We start from the raw sequence: 16,316 nt of genomic DNA on the forward strand, positions 1-16,316 counted from the left end.
GGTTTATTATTTTTCAAGAAAATCATCCTATTTTTAAGTTCATGTCTTCACTAGTGGATGATTATTTCATGTACACATAATCATCCCTAACTTGTTAAGCCATGTTTTTAATCATAACTTAACAAGCTTCATATGATGACTAACCATCATATTACTAGTAATCATCAAGAAATCATCAACACATTCAAACAACATCATACTACCATTATTTCATCTTGTTTCTTCATCTTTAAGCCTATGTTTCAAGATTTAAGATTCAAGTCCTTTAGAGTTCATAAGATTTTATCATAAAATAATCTTTAACCACTACAAACATGAAGTAAACAAAGATCAAAGAAGCTTACAACTAGCTTTTAAGCTAGGGAAGAAACACTAGAGAAAATGAGTGGATAAAAGCACACGAGAGAGGTCCTTGATGATCCGTGAGCTCCATACTTCGTGATTCACTTTTGTGCACCTTAGGATGGTCTTGGAAATCTTGAATCAAAATCGAAAAATGGTGAGTGTGGGAGGGGGTATTTCGGCCGAGCTTTGTAGAGGGGAGAAGAGAGTGAGTTGGTTGGTGACTTAATGAAGAAGATGATGGTTTATATCTTCTCTAAGTGTTATTAACCATTAGTTATAGTGTTTCCCATAGTACAAGCATTATCTAAATCAAATCCCATCAAATCTTAGGAGGATATATGGGGATTTAGAGAAGATTAGCAAATCTTTGGTGGGGCCATGCCTTGGGGACAGTTACAAGAGGGGGGGGGGGTAAGATGTAAAATGTTGATGGTAAGGGTAATTAGTGGAAGGATAAAGTGTTAAGTCTAGTGTTTAAGTGTTACATGCTTTGTGTAGGATGTTTAAGTGTTCGGGAACCAAGACTAGCTCAGAAAAAGTGAAACAATGTTAATGATAATATATTAGTGCTCCGGGTAGTGTCCGGTTGTTCGGTTTGATACCGTTCCTTTAAAGTGCTAAGTGATATCGTAAAGTGTCCTTTATGTAACTTTTAGTGACCCTTTTAATTGCCGACACTTAGGAAAGTATACAGGACCATTTTGCCATGTTTTTGCACATTACTAGCATATTAAAATGCTGAATTTTGTTAATAGATGCAGAATTTTGCATTTTAAGTGGGTTTTAGGCACTTTCCGGCACCTAAACTATCACCTAGTGACGCAGTTTTATGGTCCTTGCTTCCCTACACTCCATGCTAGTGTAGTACCTTGTCTCTGGCTCATACTGAGCCTCAAAATAATGTCGGTCTATGTACTGGCACTGTCAGTATATTCCCGAATTATCCGCTCACTGTGCTAATTATGTTTTGTGCATCAAGTATGTCACTAAAGTTTGTGTGTAATGAATGGTGTGACAGTATGAAATGTGATGCACATGTGTGTATGATACAGAAATCATAAAGCAGTTTATGTCATCAGTTGTAATTAAGCACAGTCATTAAGCATAAATCAGTATTAATTAATTGTACGGATACATGCAAATTTGACGGTTGTCACAAGTGTTGCGCTGCGTATTATTATGAGTAGCCATTACATTTTGGCGTTCAAATAGCATAAATAACAAGAAATTTCTGTGTTTCAAGTTCGCGTTAAGTTAGTTTCTTGTTCATTAAGTTTCAAAGCATAACAAAGAGTCAAGAATCTAGATAAACATATCGTTCTCATATAAGAAGCATCACATAGAGTAATAGTTTGCACATAGTTTAACACAATTATGATTAAAATAGTCTCATTTTCATTATGATCGGTCGTCTCGAGTGCACAAGTATAACTGGATAGGAAGTACGGTAAGACTTGCTAAGATAATAAGAGCATCAAAACACAGGGCGTTACTGGGGTTATCGCGTACGCAATTTACGATAAGCCATTTTTGTACGTTAACTGGCTCCTATATATATATAATAGGGTTCATGCGAGAACTACCTTTATTGCGAGAACCAATGTGAACACAACAAAAAAAAAATTAATAACGAAAAGTAGCGATTTAAACATATAAAATATTAAAAAAATGTGTGTTTTTAGATATTTTTAGGTATTTTTGGTTGTGTTCACATTGGTTCTCGCAATAAAGGGTGGTTCCGAATGAACACAACCAAAAATAGCTAAAAAACACACAATTTTTTTTAATATTAAAAAAAAGGTTTTTTTTTTTTTTTTGCTATTAAAGGTAGCAATTTTAATGTAAAAAATATTTAAAAAATATGGTTTTTTTTTTTTGGGGGGGGGGGGGGGGAGGTGGCGGTTAGGTTTTTTTAGCTATTTTAGGTTGTGTTCACATTGGTTCTTGCAATAAAGGTGGTTCTCGCATTAACCTTACCCTATATATATAGAGAGAAAGTATAATGTACAAAAGCGCTTAACGTACGTTAACGTACGCGACATAAAAACAACTTGCGTGATTACATTTCCATGCGTTATTATGCTCCCATGCGTGATTTTGGCAGAAAAACAACTTGCGTGATTACATTTCCATGCGTTATTAATGCTCCCATGCGTGATTATTTATGCTCCCATGCATGATTATCACCAAATCCCATGCGTGATTAACTAATCCATGCGTGATTATGCCCCTGATCTGATGGTTAAGCTTGTCGCGTACGTGAAGTACGATAAGGCTTTTTGTATGTTAACCTTTCCCTATATATATAATACACATTCAGTGGTTCACTGATCACCTTTCGGTGCAGTAGTTTCAAACTTTCAATTGTCACATTTCAATATCAACTAGTTATAAAAATCGTCGCCGCGTTGCGGCGAACTTCTTTTATTAATTATTCTGTGTTTGAAATCACTACGAGCGCGTTGTACACGGAATCGCTGAGAAGAATAAAAAGAAATTACTTAAAAAATGGGTCACCGATTACTGTCCTATTAATCACTAAGTGGTCCTGTTCTGGCGGGACCACAGCCAAAATTTGACCAAACTTAATAAATTCTCATCAATTACTTAAAAAATAGGACAAAAAGGTGTTAAAACATGTCTAATTTAAAAAAACTATATATAAAAATGTGTGTATATATATAACTAAAATTTACATATAAAAATCCCGATCCAATTAATCCCTATTAAGCTTGATTAATCGCTAGTCGGTACCCCACCAACCGACTAATGCCTCATTTTACAACACTGCTTTGTGCACTTTTTATTTTTTATGAGCATTTTGTAAAAGAACTGTACCCCATTTTTAACATACATAAAGAATTAAAACTCCACGTTTAAAAATCCTTTTTATACTTTAAATACACCTTCCTTTCGAAAAAAAAAATACCCATCAACTTCGGCATAAATTTTGAAGCAGAATGTGGTGTGCATTTGCAGTTCAGACAAAACTTGCAACATCCATATCTCAAGCTCAAAAATGAGCTATAAACAAACCGTTGACAAATTAGTGATACATACAATATTAAAGAGTTGACCTTGACCATTGACCAATTGTGAAATCCCAAATACATCCAAATGATACACTACAAAATTGGGCCACTCACTTGTGAATTTCATCCTCCTATTTAGTCTTCTCAGGCTGCTCTTCAGTTGAAGTTGTCTCTTCGGATTTGATGTCATCTCTGAGATTGGGGATAAACAAAACAGTAACTCATCCGTACATAACACTATTGAACCCAAAAAAGAAGTTAAAAAAACAAAACTGAAACGACAACATTTCATTTCATGTTTGAAATGTATACCGTAAATGGTTTCTGTAAATTTATTGAACCAAAAACTACAGAATCTTCAAGCATACTGAACATAGGCGTTGGGTTGGGTTCGGTTCGGTTTGGTTTGTTTAGTTTCATTAGTACAGGCAGACCCGGTTTGTTTAGTTTCATTAGTACAGGCAGACCCGCACAAGTTGGCATACACATAAAATGCTTTGAGCTTACATGGTTTCATTTGGTTTTCCCAAGTCCCTTATAGCTGCCGCAACTGCATGAAGGGCCATTTTCTTCACCTGCCATAAAGTAATGGACCATTGGTTTTTATAAATCAATGAAAAAGCTTGTGCCAAAAAAAAAAAAAAAAAAAGATGAATCATGAGTTAAGAAGGGTTGTACTGAAGCATACATATGGAAAATCAAAATTTTATTTTCAGTGTTTTGAGAACAATATTGTTTGTTTACCTCCAACTTATCTTCTTTTGCCCTGTGATATTGAGGTAGAACACGGAAATCCTCTGTTAACTGGATACATTCACCAACATTCTCAGGAGAGACAAAGTCCAACGCAACTTTTATACATGACTGCAGGTCAACACAACACAACACAAAACAAAACATATTCATTCATTGTGCATATTTATAATATAACATAAAATTCCGACAACAAAAACATATTCATTCATTGCGCGTATTTATAATACAACACAAATTTCAGACAACAAAACAAAAGCAATCAAGACGACATTCCTAATTTGGTAATAGGTGGGTTTCTGTAACACAAGGTCAACTTATCATATGATTAAGGTTAAGCTTGTGCAGGTTTAGCTGGATTGGCAAGACTTTGGGTCTGTAGTGTAAACACAACCAAAGGGATGAAAGATTATGAATGGTTTACCTAATAACAAAGCCCATGTGTAAAATATACAAGAGAGATGCAGCTTTTGGTTGTACATAGATAACGCCTCAGGTAAGTAAAGCTCTCGCATTGACTTTCAGGACCTAAAAGCGCCTCACGTTTTTTGAAACCAAGAGCTTAAGTCTGCTTAACTACATTATTAGGTAAATAGAATGTACATGTTTTTAGAGCCTTACATCTTTAAAAAATTTAACTGACATAAATATCGTTGATAAACCTCCTTCCCCAAAAACTGGCCCACGCGGGCGGCCTGGGGTTTTCGGAGCTGCATTCGTGCGGGCATGCACGAGTTCAATTAAATTTCAATTCAGAAACTCATTTTTTGCAACCCCCCCCCCCTGCGCGCGGGTAGGACTTGTGGTAAAACATGTCATAAAGCTACAATAGAGTAGTAAAGACTTTACCTTATAAACAACCACTAACTTTGTTAACACACCGATGTGGGACAAAGTATTTACCACCTTTTGAGACTTTCATTCACACACCCAACATATAAGTCCTTTGCTACTAACTATTAGTTTTTGTAAATATACATGTAAAATAACATATATACAAGGGTATTTTGATGTAATATACATATAAAAATTTTCAAAAATCTTTTTCTAGTGTAATCGCTATTTGTCGCTATTCGCTACGTTGCCTAGCCATGCCTTGTCGCTATTTGTCGCTATTCGCTATCGACAACTATGATTCCGATTCTAATTCCATATGATTCCGCGAACCAAACGGCCCCTAACTTTCTCTCTCTTGTTTTTTACATGCAAACCCTAACTCTCTCTCTAAAACATGAAGTCTAAAACCCCTAGAGAAAGTCTTTCATGTCTTACTAATACAAGCTACCTAATACTATTTATACCCCTATCGTCACTTTCCTTGTTTGTTCTGCGACGCTCGATACTCGCTCGACGTTCGTTCAAAAAATGATCGGATCGAAAGACGCTCGCTTGACTTTGACTCGGTTGAAAAAAACGCTCGGATCGGTTTATAAACGAACTGAGCACGAGCAAAGGTCAGATCGGTTCGGTTTGGCTCGTGAACAGCCCTAAATACAGGTAAGTTTTCTTCACTGTTTCTTTCGTCTGGAACTATTTTGTTTCTTAATAATTGATGATGATGATTGTTGATTGATCTTGTTATGACTGATTTTTATTGATTCTGTTATGGCTGATGATGATTGAAATTGTGATCCTGTCTTAATAATACTTGCTGATTTTTATTGATTCTGTTATGGCTGATGATGATTAGAATAATCCCAAGTTCAATTCGTTTTTATTAGAATAATCCCATGTTCAAGATACAATGGTTAGTGATTTGATGAGAAAAGTCATTTTTTTATGTTAAGTATTTATTATTTTATGATATATACAATTTTAATACTTATTTATTAATACCGTCTCAGCCTTACGCCTCGTTCCGCCTCAATACTTACGCCTCATGAGGCGAAGGGAAAACACCTCGATACTCGTCTCCGTTTTTTAAAACCTTGACTGCATAGTTTGAGATATCGTTTATCGCGGTGAGATATCGGTAATTTATAATATCATGCATATATATTCATATCTAGAGCCTATATATATATACTAGAAGTCTAGAACCTATATAATATTAATAGCAAAATAGAAAAGTGTTCATCCAGAGGTGGTAGAAGTCTAGAACCTATATAATATTAGTAGCAAAAGTTTAGGACTTATATGCTAAGTTTTGGGTACGTGAATGAAAGTCTCAAAATGTGGTAAATACTTTGTCCCACATTGGTGTGGGAACAAAGTGAGTGGTTGTTTATAAGATAAGGCCTTTACTAATCCATTGTAGCTTTATGACATGTTTTACCACAAGTCCTACCCGCGCGCAGGGGTTGCAAAAAATGAGTTTCTGAGTTGGAATTTGGTTGACCTCGTGCCCGTACGTCATGCGGACACAAATGCAGCTCCGAAAATGCCCGCGTGAGGCAGTGACCCAGACCAGATATCAGTGTGACGACCGATATAAATTATACAAAATATCAGTGTATCGCTGATATTATCGCTGCCCGAGATAAAATCGATATTTTAAGCCACCGATATATCGACGTTATAGCGTCGCGATTAACTGCATAGCTCTCACTCAATCTCTCTTCACTAAACTACAAAAACTACCCAAATGTTGGATCTCTCTCATGTCTTTTACATATTCTCAGCCTTGCATTCATAATCTCTTCACCCTTTTGACCGTTCATATCAGCCTCCCAACTCTTGGTTTTCACGCCCAACCCAAAAAGGCTGTACATTTCGCCCTACTTCTCGCGATAGTTCTACCTCTGCCTCACCGCCACTGAAGCGCTTTTAGACGTCGTCTTCATCGCCTCATGAACCAAGCTCAAGATATTGACGACTATTATATAAGTGTGCTAACTTTCATGCTAGATTGAAAAATAGGAAGTTTCTACTTAAAGATTCTCTATGTATTTTAAATAATTATTTTATTTAATTTGGTTAATTTAAAAAAAAAAGTTTGATACAACATTGGTCTACTACAGCTCTTGAAATTGCTCGGCGCTCGACGCTCATTCGATTCAGCTCGATTGAAAAAATGCTCGATTCAGATCGATTCGGTTGGTTAATGGACCGAGCACGAGCAAAGGTCCACTCGGTTCGGTTCGGCTCAATTTATTTTTCAATATATGTATATATATGTGTGTATCATTTTTAATGAAATGCCTAGAGACCAACATCAACAATGTTTGGTCCAAGATCCAAATAGAGCTTATTTAAGTAATTAGAATTGAAATCCAATACCAATAGTCCATTGCCCAATACTTAAATGTCCATTTGAGTAATTGAGTCAAAATTTCAAATACTAAAATGTGAAGCGTCGATTAATTCTCAAGTCTCAACCCGTCATTTAATTCAGAAGTATAAATAGTCTATTGCCCAATACTTAAATGTCCATTTGAGTAATTGAGTCAAAATTTCAAATAATAAAACGTGAAGCGTCGATTAATACTCAAGTCTCAACCCATCATTCAATTCAGAAGTACAAAACCCCCCATTGGCCACCGTTATTTGATTTCTCCATCACCACTCGCCAAGACACCAACTCGCCAGGGTTTTGCTTTAATCGGTTCATTCAATTTCAAACTTCCGATAGAACAAGGGTATGTTTTAATCGGTCAACGATTTATTTTCCCACTTAGTTAATCTAGATAGAACTAGTTGAGTGTTTTTGTATTCCTTGTTATTTGTTAAATTTTTTACTTGTGTTCTATGGGACGAAACATGAGGGAAGAAAACAACACCTTATTCTAATAACTAGCACTGCCATCGTCACTTTCCTTGTTTGTTCTGCGACGCTCGATACTCGCTTGACATTCGTTCGAAAAATGGCCGGATCGAAAGACGCTCACTTGACTTTGGCTCGGTTGAAAAAACGCCTGGATCAGTTTGTAAACAAACCGAGCACGAGCAAATGTCTGATCAGTTTGGTTCGGCTCGTGAACAACCCTAACTACACAATAAAAATGTTTAATCCAAATTTTTATTTGTGTATGAATATGCTAGGAGCAAGGCGAAAAAAAGGGCATGTGCAAGACAAATATAAGATATTCATATATATATAGCCGATTTATTCAATGGATGATCTAGTTTGTTCAAATATTCAAACCCATTGCTCAATCATGAACATATTTGTTGTTTAATCAGATTTGAAAAACTCCCCATTGCAATCACGGTCCAATATGTTGAAATACTGGTCAGCTGCAACATGTGATGCGCGTATCATGAAATCGTATCAAGCGATGTGATCTTATCGCCGCATCATGAGATGCGCATCATGAGATGCGCATCATGAGATGCGCACAATCCACGCATTCTAAAACCAAGTTCTCATCTTCTTAATTTCTTCACTAAAAACCGGAATTCTCCAAGTTATACTCACTTTAGAGATGTTCTTACCAGTTTTTTTTGCCACCCTTAAATTCAAATTGTTGCAAGAAGCTCATGATACTCCGATGGGTTCCCATGGCAGGTTTTTAAAGACTATAAAACGATTTTTGCTCAATATTTTTGGCCTCAAATGAACAATGTTCAGCAGTGTTTGATATGTCAACAGCAAAAGTACCAAACCTAATTCGCTGCAGGTTACCTATCCCCAACTAGATTTGGGAGAACCTTTCTATGGATTTTATTGTTGGTTTACCCGGTTTCGAATAGGATTGATACAATTTTAGTGATGGTGGATAGATTGAGTAAATATACCCCATTTTATCGGCCTTTCGCACTCGTTTACCGCAAAAAAAGGTTGCATGGTTTACCTAACCTTGTGTTCCCAAGTTTCATTTAATGACGGAAAAGAAAGGATTTGGAAGGATGTCAGGAAAAATCATGTTCCAAAGTTTTTTAAGAGATGAAATGGAGAGAAAAGGAGGGAAATGGAAGGAAAATTCATGTTTATTTCCTTCATTCTAAATCCTTCCAAATTAGACAGATTTCGAAGGAAATGGTTTTTAATACATAAACTCTTTACTTTTCTTTTCCTTCGAACTCGGGAACACGATAATTAATTAAATCTTTCCTTTCCACTCCCTTTCTTCTCTCCTTAATTCTTTTTTTTTTCTTTCGTTTATTAAACTCAGTATCACAACGTAAGTCAGTTTTTTTACCGCGATGTAGGGGTGTAAACAAGTCGGGCTAAGCCCGAGCCCAACTAGGCTCGAGCTTAGCTCGTGATGTTTTTATAAAGCTCGGGCTCAAGCTCGGCTCAATTCGAGTCTACTTATTTGAGTTCAAGCTCGGCTTGTGAGTAAAACCCAAAACTCGAGCTCCGCTCGACTTGGCTCGAGCTATTTTGAGAACCTCAAACAAGCTAAAAGCTCGGCTCGAGTTCGCTTTAGTATCGTTTAAACGAGCCAAAGCAAGGCTCAGGCTCGTTTTATGGGCCTAAGTTGAACCCACTTGGGCTTTTTAGAATTAGGCTTAAATGGGTTATAAACAACCATCATTATCTTTATATTTATATATAAAAAACTAAAATTTTGTTTGGGCTCATTTAGGCTCACGGGCTTTGTATTTCAAGATTGAGCTTGGGCTCGATAACTAAACGAGCTCTAATTCAAGCTCGGGCTCGTTAAGGCACGAGTAGCTCTCAAGCCTCTGGGCTTCTTTACACCCGTACCGCAATGTGATTTTTCTCAGTAATTTTTTGCAAGAGTTGTTCCATCTGAGTTAAATAAAATTACACTTGCGTACTAGCTACCACCCACAGACAGATGGTCAAACGAAGGTGTTGAACCGGTGTCTTGAGGCTTACTTACATTGCTTTGTCCACTAGCAGCTAACCAAATGGAGTGCCTACGTGGCTTGCACAGAATACTCGTATAATGCCGGCTATCACACCTCAGCACGTTCCACTCCTTTTCAGGTGTTTATGGCTGAAAACCCCTATGACCCTATCTTTGTTACCTTATGTGATGGGTGACACAAAGAACGCGGCTTTGGAACATCTACTTGATCGAGATGATATGCTAAAACTTCTTCGCAGCAACTTACAAAAGGCACAAAATCGTACGAGGGATTAAGATAATACAAACGTAGGGATTTACAAGTTCGGTAACTATGTCTTCTTAAAAATCCAGTCGTATCGACAGAAAAGCTTGGCTAAACGTCGATGCAAGAAGCTATCTCTAAGGTTTTTCGGCCCTTATCATATCAAACGTGTGATCAGTCAGCTTGCATATGAATTGGACTTACCACCTGATGCTAGAGTTCACCATGTCTTCCATGTTCAACGCTCAAACCAGCATATGGCTCCTTTTCTGGTCCGAACACCCCATTACCGATTACAAAAGACTGGGAAATTGACTGTCAACCAGTGTTGTTATTGCTCACTGTTGGGTTTCAAAGGCGGGTCAACGGGTGTTGGAGTTGTTAATCACTTGGTGGTGTAATCGTCCAACAAAGAAGCCACATGGGAGTATGGGACTCCTAATATCTGTTTGCTAAACATGACATGTGAATTTTGGGTTGACACAAATGCAGCCCACTTAACACGACAAATGTTTTTATTTATCTGAAGCAATTATGTTTAAATAATGCCAGTTTATTTTTAATATTTTAAATTGCGGCACAAAAAGTACCCAAATGTTAAAAGTTATTCCATAAACACATTTAAAGAATACTAATAAGAAATAACTAAGTGGGTTAAACAAGTCAACCCACAAATCCAGCCCGATTATCTAAATATGGTAGCAGGTTCAACCCAAACCTGACCCGAACCCATGTAGACTAAACCCAAACCCGCAACTTTCATGTTACATATGTGTCGTGATAGAAATTTACACCCATGTAAACATGACACTTAGTCAACATTGTATCGAAGTGTTGCTTATGAGAGAGAAGTATCATTTGTCATCATGCAATATATTGTGTTTGTGTATGACTATGCATTTAAAATTGTAATCTGTATATGGACTAAAACCACTGGAATGAAATCAAGGATAAAATCTTAAGGACCAAGGGGTGATGACAAATAGAAATGGATCTTGATTTTTTTTGCAAGGCAAACAACTTAGTGAAGAGCTAGGTCCTTTCAACTTGAAACAGAGCAACGTAATCTAAAAACTGGAAGGGAGTTAAGTACCTTGAGATTTCTAACTTGGTGAGCACAGCCAGCAGGTATAAAGACAGCATCTCCAAGCTTTTGGACAAAAGTCCACGGTTCAATTCCTGATAACAATGAGTAGAATCAGAAATGCTAGATGAGTAAAAAAAGCTCATACTCACCTTGCAGATTTATACTAACCAAACTCTTCTTTGAGCCTCCTTTTATGCTCTACTGTTAAGTAAAATGATTGGTCATGAATCGGATGTATAACCTGGAGCAACAAAATATTAAAAAAAAAAAAAAAAAACTCATAATTAAGATTGTACTTAGATAGCTCGAGGGTAAGGAGCACCTGCTGCACTGGATGACAGAGGATATGCCGGAACTCTCTGAAGTGTTTTTTGAGATATTCCTCTAACTTAGGAGTATCTTCCCTCCTAAAGATGTCCCACAGTGCACCTCCCTCTCCCAAATCCAATCCATCCACACACGTGTCGGTGTCATCATCCTCATCACTGCTAACTTCTTCGCTACTATGTGGGACGTCAACTTTTCCTTTTTTATTTTCTGCATTTCCATTTTGTCTGTTGCGACGTCTTCTTCTCTTCCCATCATTTACTCCATCTTCATTCTCCATTGTATTTTCATTCAGTTGGTTACTAGTGGTTGGATCTGTTTGATTCCAACTTTTTGGTTTCTTTCTTTCATCCACATCCATATCACCTGACCTTCCTTCAACTTCAGCGTTATCTTTCGGGTCCTCAACGTTATGTTCAAAAAGTTCCTTCTGATCCTGACCCTTGTACTTCCGTATCAATCTTTTTATCTTTCTAAGCTGTTCAGAACTGTGCTTCACAGTTGCAGTATGAGTCAACACATTCACCTTCATGTCAACACAAAATATATTAATTAACTAAAACTTATAATAAGTTAATAACAAACATTAAGCAGAGCAGAACAAACAACATAGAAGAAAAAACAGTTGCATACCGCATCGGACATGTCACAGTGAAGTTTGGTTACAGAGTCCCCACGCCCCAGTTCTTGAGGAAGACCATAAGCAATATATGTTTTAGGACCCATGTCTGGCTTTAAAGAATTTTTGGGCAACTTGACAGCGAGATTAAGGTATCCATCACGAGGATGTGTATATTCTTTAAAGGGTAAGCTAGTGATAAATTCAACACCATGCCGTGGCAAACGCTCTTCAAACAAACTTGATGGAGGCCAGTCTTTTAGCTTAAGGATCTGAGGACACCCCTTGTCATCATATCGACCTTCCGTATACCACGTAAAAAACTGATGAACGTTAACATCAACCTGCATGTCAAGACAATAGTTAACTAGGCTCTGAAAATTATATTACCCTAAACATCCAATCATAAAAAAATGTGACGAACCTCACACCAATTTAAGCAGTTAAGAGCAACAACGTCCATGAGTCGGTCATGTTTAATACTTTTAAGTTGTCGAAAAGCACGCCACATAACCATGGGCTCCCAGCTCAACCCGAGAGTAGTTTCTAGAGCATTACTGACTATGACAGGCTGGCCTTTTGACCAATGCCACTGAAAATGCTTTAAATCTCCAGGTAGAATGTCCACAGCACGTGGACAATACAAGTAATTATCATTGGAATTTTCACGAGAAGCAGCTTTACGTAACTGATTATATTCAGTGTCACTTTTATTTTTTATAAAATCTGAACAAGTGCACCATTCCACAGGAATCTCTCTCATATCCTCCTCTAATTTGTGATGCTTTAAGAGCTTTAACGTATTCTCCAACAAATTTGGAACCCATTTGAGTGGCTTTAAATGCACCAACCGTAAGATTCCACGCCCACAACCACCCATACTTTCTGGTGGACAGGGAATTCTGCCGTCTTCTAGAGACTTCCAATCATGATTTATAACTTCTTCTGGTACTGCTTTCTTCTTCTGAACAATACAATCATCCCCTTGTTTGTTTATCTGCGGGTTGCCATCACGCAATTCCACACAACACTGAAGACAGAGGTCGTAATGGCATTCAGGGCAGGTTCTATGCAAGTCAAAAATCGACGTTCTACAGCAGTCACTGCACACATAATCAAAATCATAATTAAATAAAATACCAGATGAACATACATACAATGATTGAAATGGCGTACCAGTACATGCGCTCGTCCAAGTCACAGACTGCCTTCTTCAACTTTACATCAGATAAAGTAGATCCTATCCAGATAGACAAGTTTAGCAAAAGCTACTCGTAAAGCATGGATATATGACTCAGATTGGGTACTAATGACAACTGAATAATAAATACCTTGAATCTCAGACTCTATGGTTTTCTCCTTTATGTAGTCCTCGTTGAGACGCTTGAGAAATGGAAGAAGAACGTGAAGGGTATATATAGAATATTGAATTTTCTGATCAGCAGTAGGTGTAAAATTAATCTTCTCTTTTACCTAAAATCCATCATCAGCAAGCAAAATCAGTGCTGGAATTCTAACTTTAGTATGAACAGCAATAAGCTACACGAGCCGTAGGAACTAACTTTAGGGTGCACATCGCGCAAGCAAGATTTACAGTTGCAATTGTCAAGGCAAACAGGGCATTGGTCAGCAAACATTTCCTCTGTCATGTTAGGGTACCTATCAACACACCACTATTAACAAACTAACTAACTAACTAACTAACTAAATGTAACAAACAAACAAACAAACTCATATACACTACATATGATAATTGTTTTGTTTCCCATACCATGTAGTCATGCAAGGCACACAGTATCGCTTAGTCCGACATCTCTGACAGCGAACAACGCGTCCCTTGTCGTTCCTTTGACACTGGTGGCACATATCGGACTCCACCTTAACTTCATTCCCCTGTACACCAAGAATAAGATAATATTTTATTATCAAAAAAAAATAAACTAAGGAGAAGGGTATTACATTTTCATCCACAACAATACGCCTAGCAAAATGTTTCTGCTTTGAACCATTGTTCTCCTCTTCTCTGGAAGGGTTTTCTTGTTTCTTCTTGTCTGCTGTGGTCTCCTGAACACGTTTCTTCTTCCTCTTCCGTTGACCATCAGAATCAGAATCAAAGTCAATTTCATTGTATAAATCACTGTAGTTAATACGCTTCACATTACTTCTTGCGGACCTTCGAGTCTCTTCTTCTTTTACTACTACATTCTTACTTTTTCCAGTCTCTTCTTCTTCTTTTACTACTAGATTCTTCTTTTTACGACCTCGCTTCTTCTTCACCTGTGGTTCAGGTTCATCACATTGTTCATCTTTGATTTCTAGGCCTCCATTTGTGTGAGTTTCAATTTCTTCTTCTTTTACTACTAGATTCTTCTTTTTACGACCTCTCTTCTTCTTCACCTGTGGTTCAGGTTGTTCATCTTTGATTGCTAGGTCTCCATTTGTGTGAGTTTCAATTTCTTCTTCTCTTACTGCTAGATTCTTCTTTTTACGACCTCTCTTCTTCTTCTTCACCAGTGATTCAGGTTCATCACATTGTTCATCTTTGATTGCTACGTCTCCGTTGGTGTGAGTTTCAATTTCTTCTTCTTTTACTACTGGATTCTTCTTTTTACGACCTCTCTTCTTCTTCTGCGCCTGTGGTTCAGGTTCATCACAGTGTTCATCTTTGATTGCTACGTCTCCGTTTGTGTGAGTTTCAATTTCTTCTGCTTTTTGGTGATTAAGATTATCCGAACCATCAGTATCTTTGGCATCATCGTCTTGATCTTTGGCAATGATAAGATTAGCGTTGTTCGTAACCATGATGAGTAATTTAGTTTTGGGGGGAGAAAGGGAAAGGATATTAATATTGTTATTGTGCGTAGATAGATAAGACTAATAAAGAATAAGAAGAAGAGAAAACAGTGGGCGGAAATCAGGAATTAGGGTTGTGGAAACGGTGGGAGATAGATTCAAAAAAGGGATTCCCGCCTGTTGTTGATGAGTTCCACTTCCACAGCATCACTATCGAGGGAAACAAGGACCAGGATTGGCATACAGATTCAAAGAATTGTTAGGCTATCTCGATTGGCGACATTCTTTCTCTTTTTAATTTTTAGATATCTAATCAAATAACATTTTCGTGTGGTTTTGTTTAACAAGAATTGTTAGGCTATCTCCATTGGCGACATTGCCTCAACCTAGGTTGGCAAAATAATAAAAATAAAAAGAAAAATACATTTAATATCAACAACCTGGTCGAAGTCACGACCCGATGGATGATATAATTATTTTAGTTCACTGTTTTGCCTTGCCACGAATCCACATGCCAATGGATAATATAATTATTTTAATTTTCTTTTTTCTTTTAACATAATTAATTATAAGTATAATTAGATTATATCTAATAACTTATAAAATTTAACTGTTTTTAAAAATCTAAAATCATAGTCTTGTTTATTTTTTTTTAACATAAACAACAACAACTATACCCAGTAAAATCTCACAAATAGCAAAGCTACTTATATGGTCTGGGGAGGGTGGGATGTAGAAAGACCTTGCCTCTATCCATATGGATAGAGAGGCTGCTTCCAAAGAGACCCTCGGCTCGAAAATGAACAGCATGCCAACACACCAAGTCAAAGAACATAGAAATAAGAATTCATCCATACCAAGAAAGTGATCAGTGTGGCACAACATAATGTAAATCATGAATAATAGCATACAACATCATTTGGGCATAAACACAAGAAGGCAATCACTGGAAAAGTCCCTTAAAGAATAAGAAAAACCTAAGTCCCTGAAATACACCTAAAACCTTAATGCAATATCCTCTAGAAGTCGTTAACCCTAATCCTACGCCTCCACGAAGTCCTATCTTGAACCATGTCCTCAGAAAGATACAAATCTAGTAAATCATGTCTAATCTATTCATCCCATGTCAGTTTGGGTCTGCCTCTTCCTCTCCTCCCCTCCACATGCAGATATAAATTTTATAAAAATATGATATATTTTTTAATTATTTTTTATCTAACATTATCTTATTTGCCACATGTTAACATTCTATTGGTTTGTTAGATTTTTTGATAAAATTTATTATCTAAAAGTCTAACATTATCCAATTTAAAAGGGATTTATAAAAAAATATCTAAGATCTTTAGATGTATTATAAATATTGTACAAAACATAACAAAGTTTCATATCCATTCTG

The 16,316-nt window shown here is 36.9% G+C and overlaps 1 protein-coding gene across 4 annotated transcripts; it reads right to left on the bottom strand.

Moving 5' to 3' along the window:
* Positions 1–3,324: 3,324 nt before the first annotated feature.
* LOC110940261 (lysine-specific demethylase JMJ25) lies at positions 3,325–15,248 on the bottom strand. Of its 4 annotated transcripts, XM_022181812.2 has the most exons (13): positions 14,087–15,248; positions 13,899–14,020; positions 13,690–13,786; positions 13,459–13,600; positions 13,304–13,367; positions 12,552–13,230; positions 12,142–12,471; positions 11,504–12,034; positions 11,350–11,422; positions 11,188–11,273; positions 4,122–4,241; positions 3,885–3,952; positions 3,325–3,569 (listed from the first exon to the last, which is right to left on the bottom strand). In XM_022181812.2, exons 1-13 carry the CDS (start codon positions 14,927–14,929, stop codon positions 3,509–3,511), a joined length of 3,216 nt encoding a protein of 1,071 aa, XP_022037504.1. In that variant the 5' UTR covers positions 14,930–15,248; the 3' UTR covers positions 3,325–3,508. The 4 variants fall into 4 exon arrangements, 3 of the variants coding, with proteins under 3 accessions (XP_022037504.1, XP_022037506.1, XP_022037508.1); XR_004893109.1 differs by lacking the exons at positions 3,325–3,569; positions 3,885–3,952 and adding an exon at positions 7,850–8,058 and having other exon boundaries at positions 4,120–4,241; positions 14,087–15,191; XM_022181814.2 differs by lacking the exons at positions 3,325–3,569; positions 3,885–3,952; positions 4,122–4,241 and adding an exon at positions 9,776–10,092 and having other exon boundaries at positions 14,087–15,191.
* Positions 15,249–16,316: the final 1,068 nt, after the last annotated feature.

Source organism: Helianthus annuus, chromosome 5 (assembly GCF_002127325.2).
Source record: "Helianthus annuus cultivar XRQ/B chromosome 5, HanXRQr2.0-SUNRISE, whole genome shotgun sequence".
NCBI lineage: Eukaryota > Viridiplantae > Streptophyta > Magnoliopsida > Asterales > Asteraceae > Helianthus > Helianthus annuus.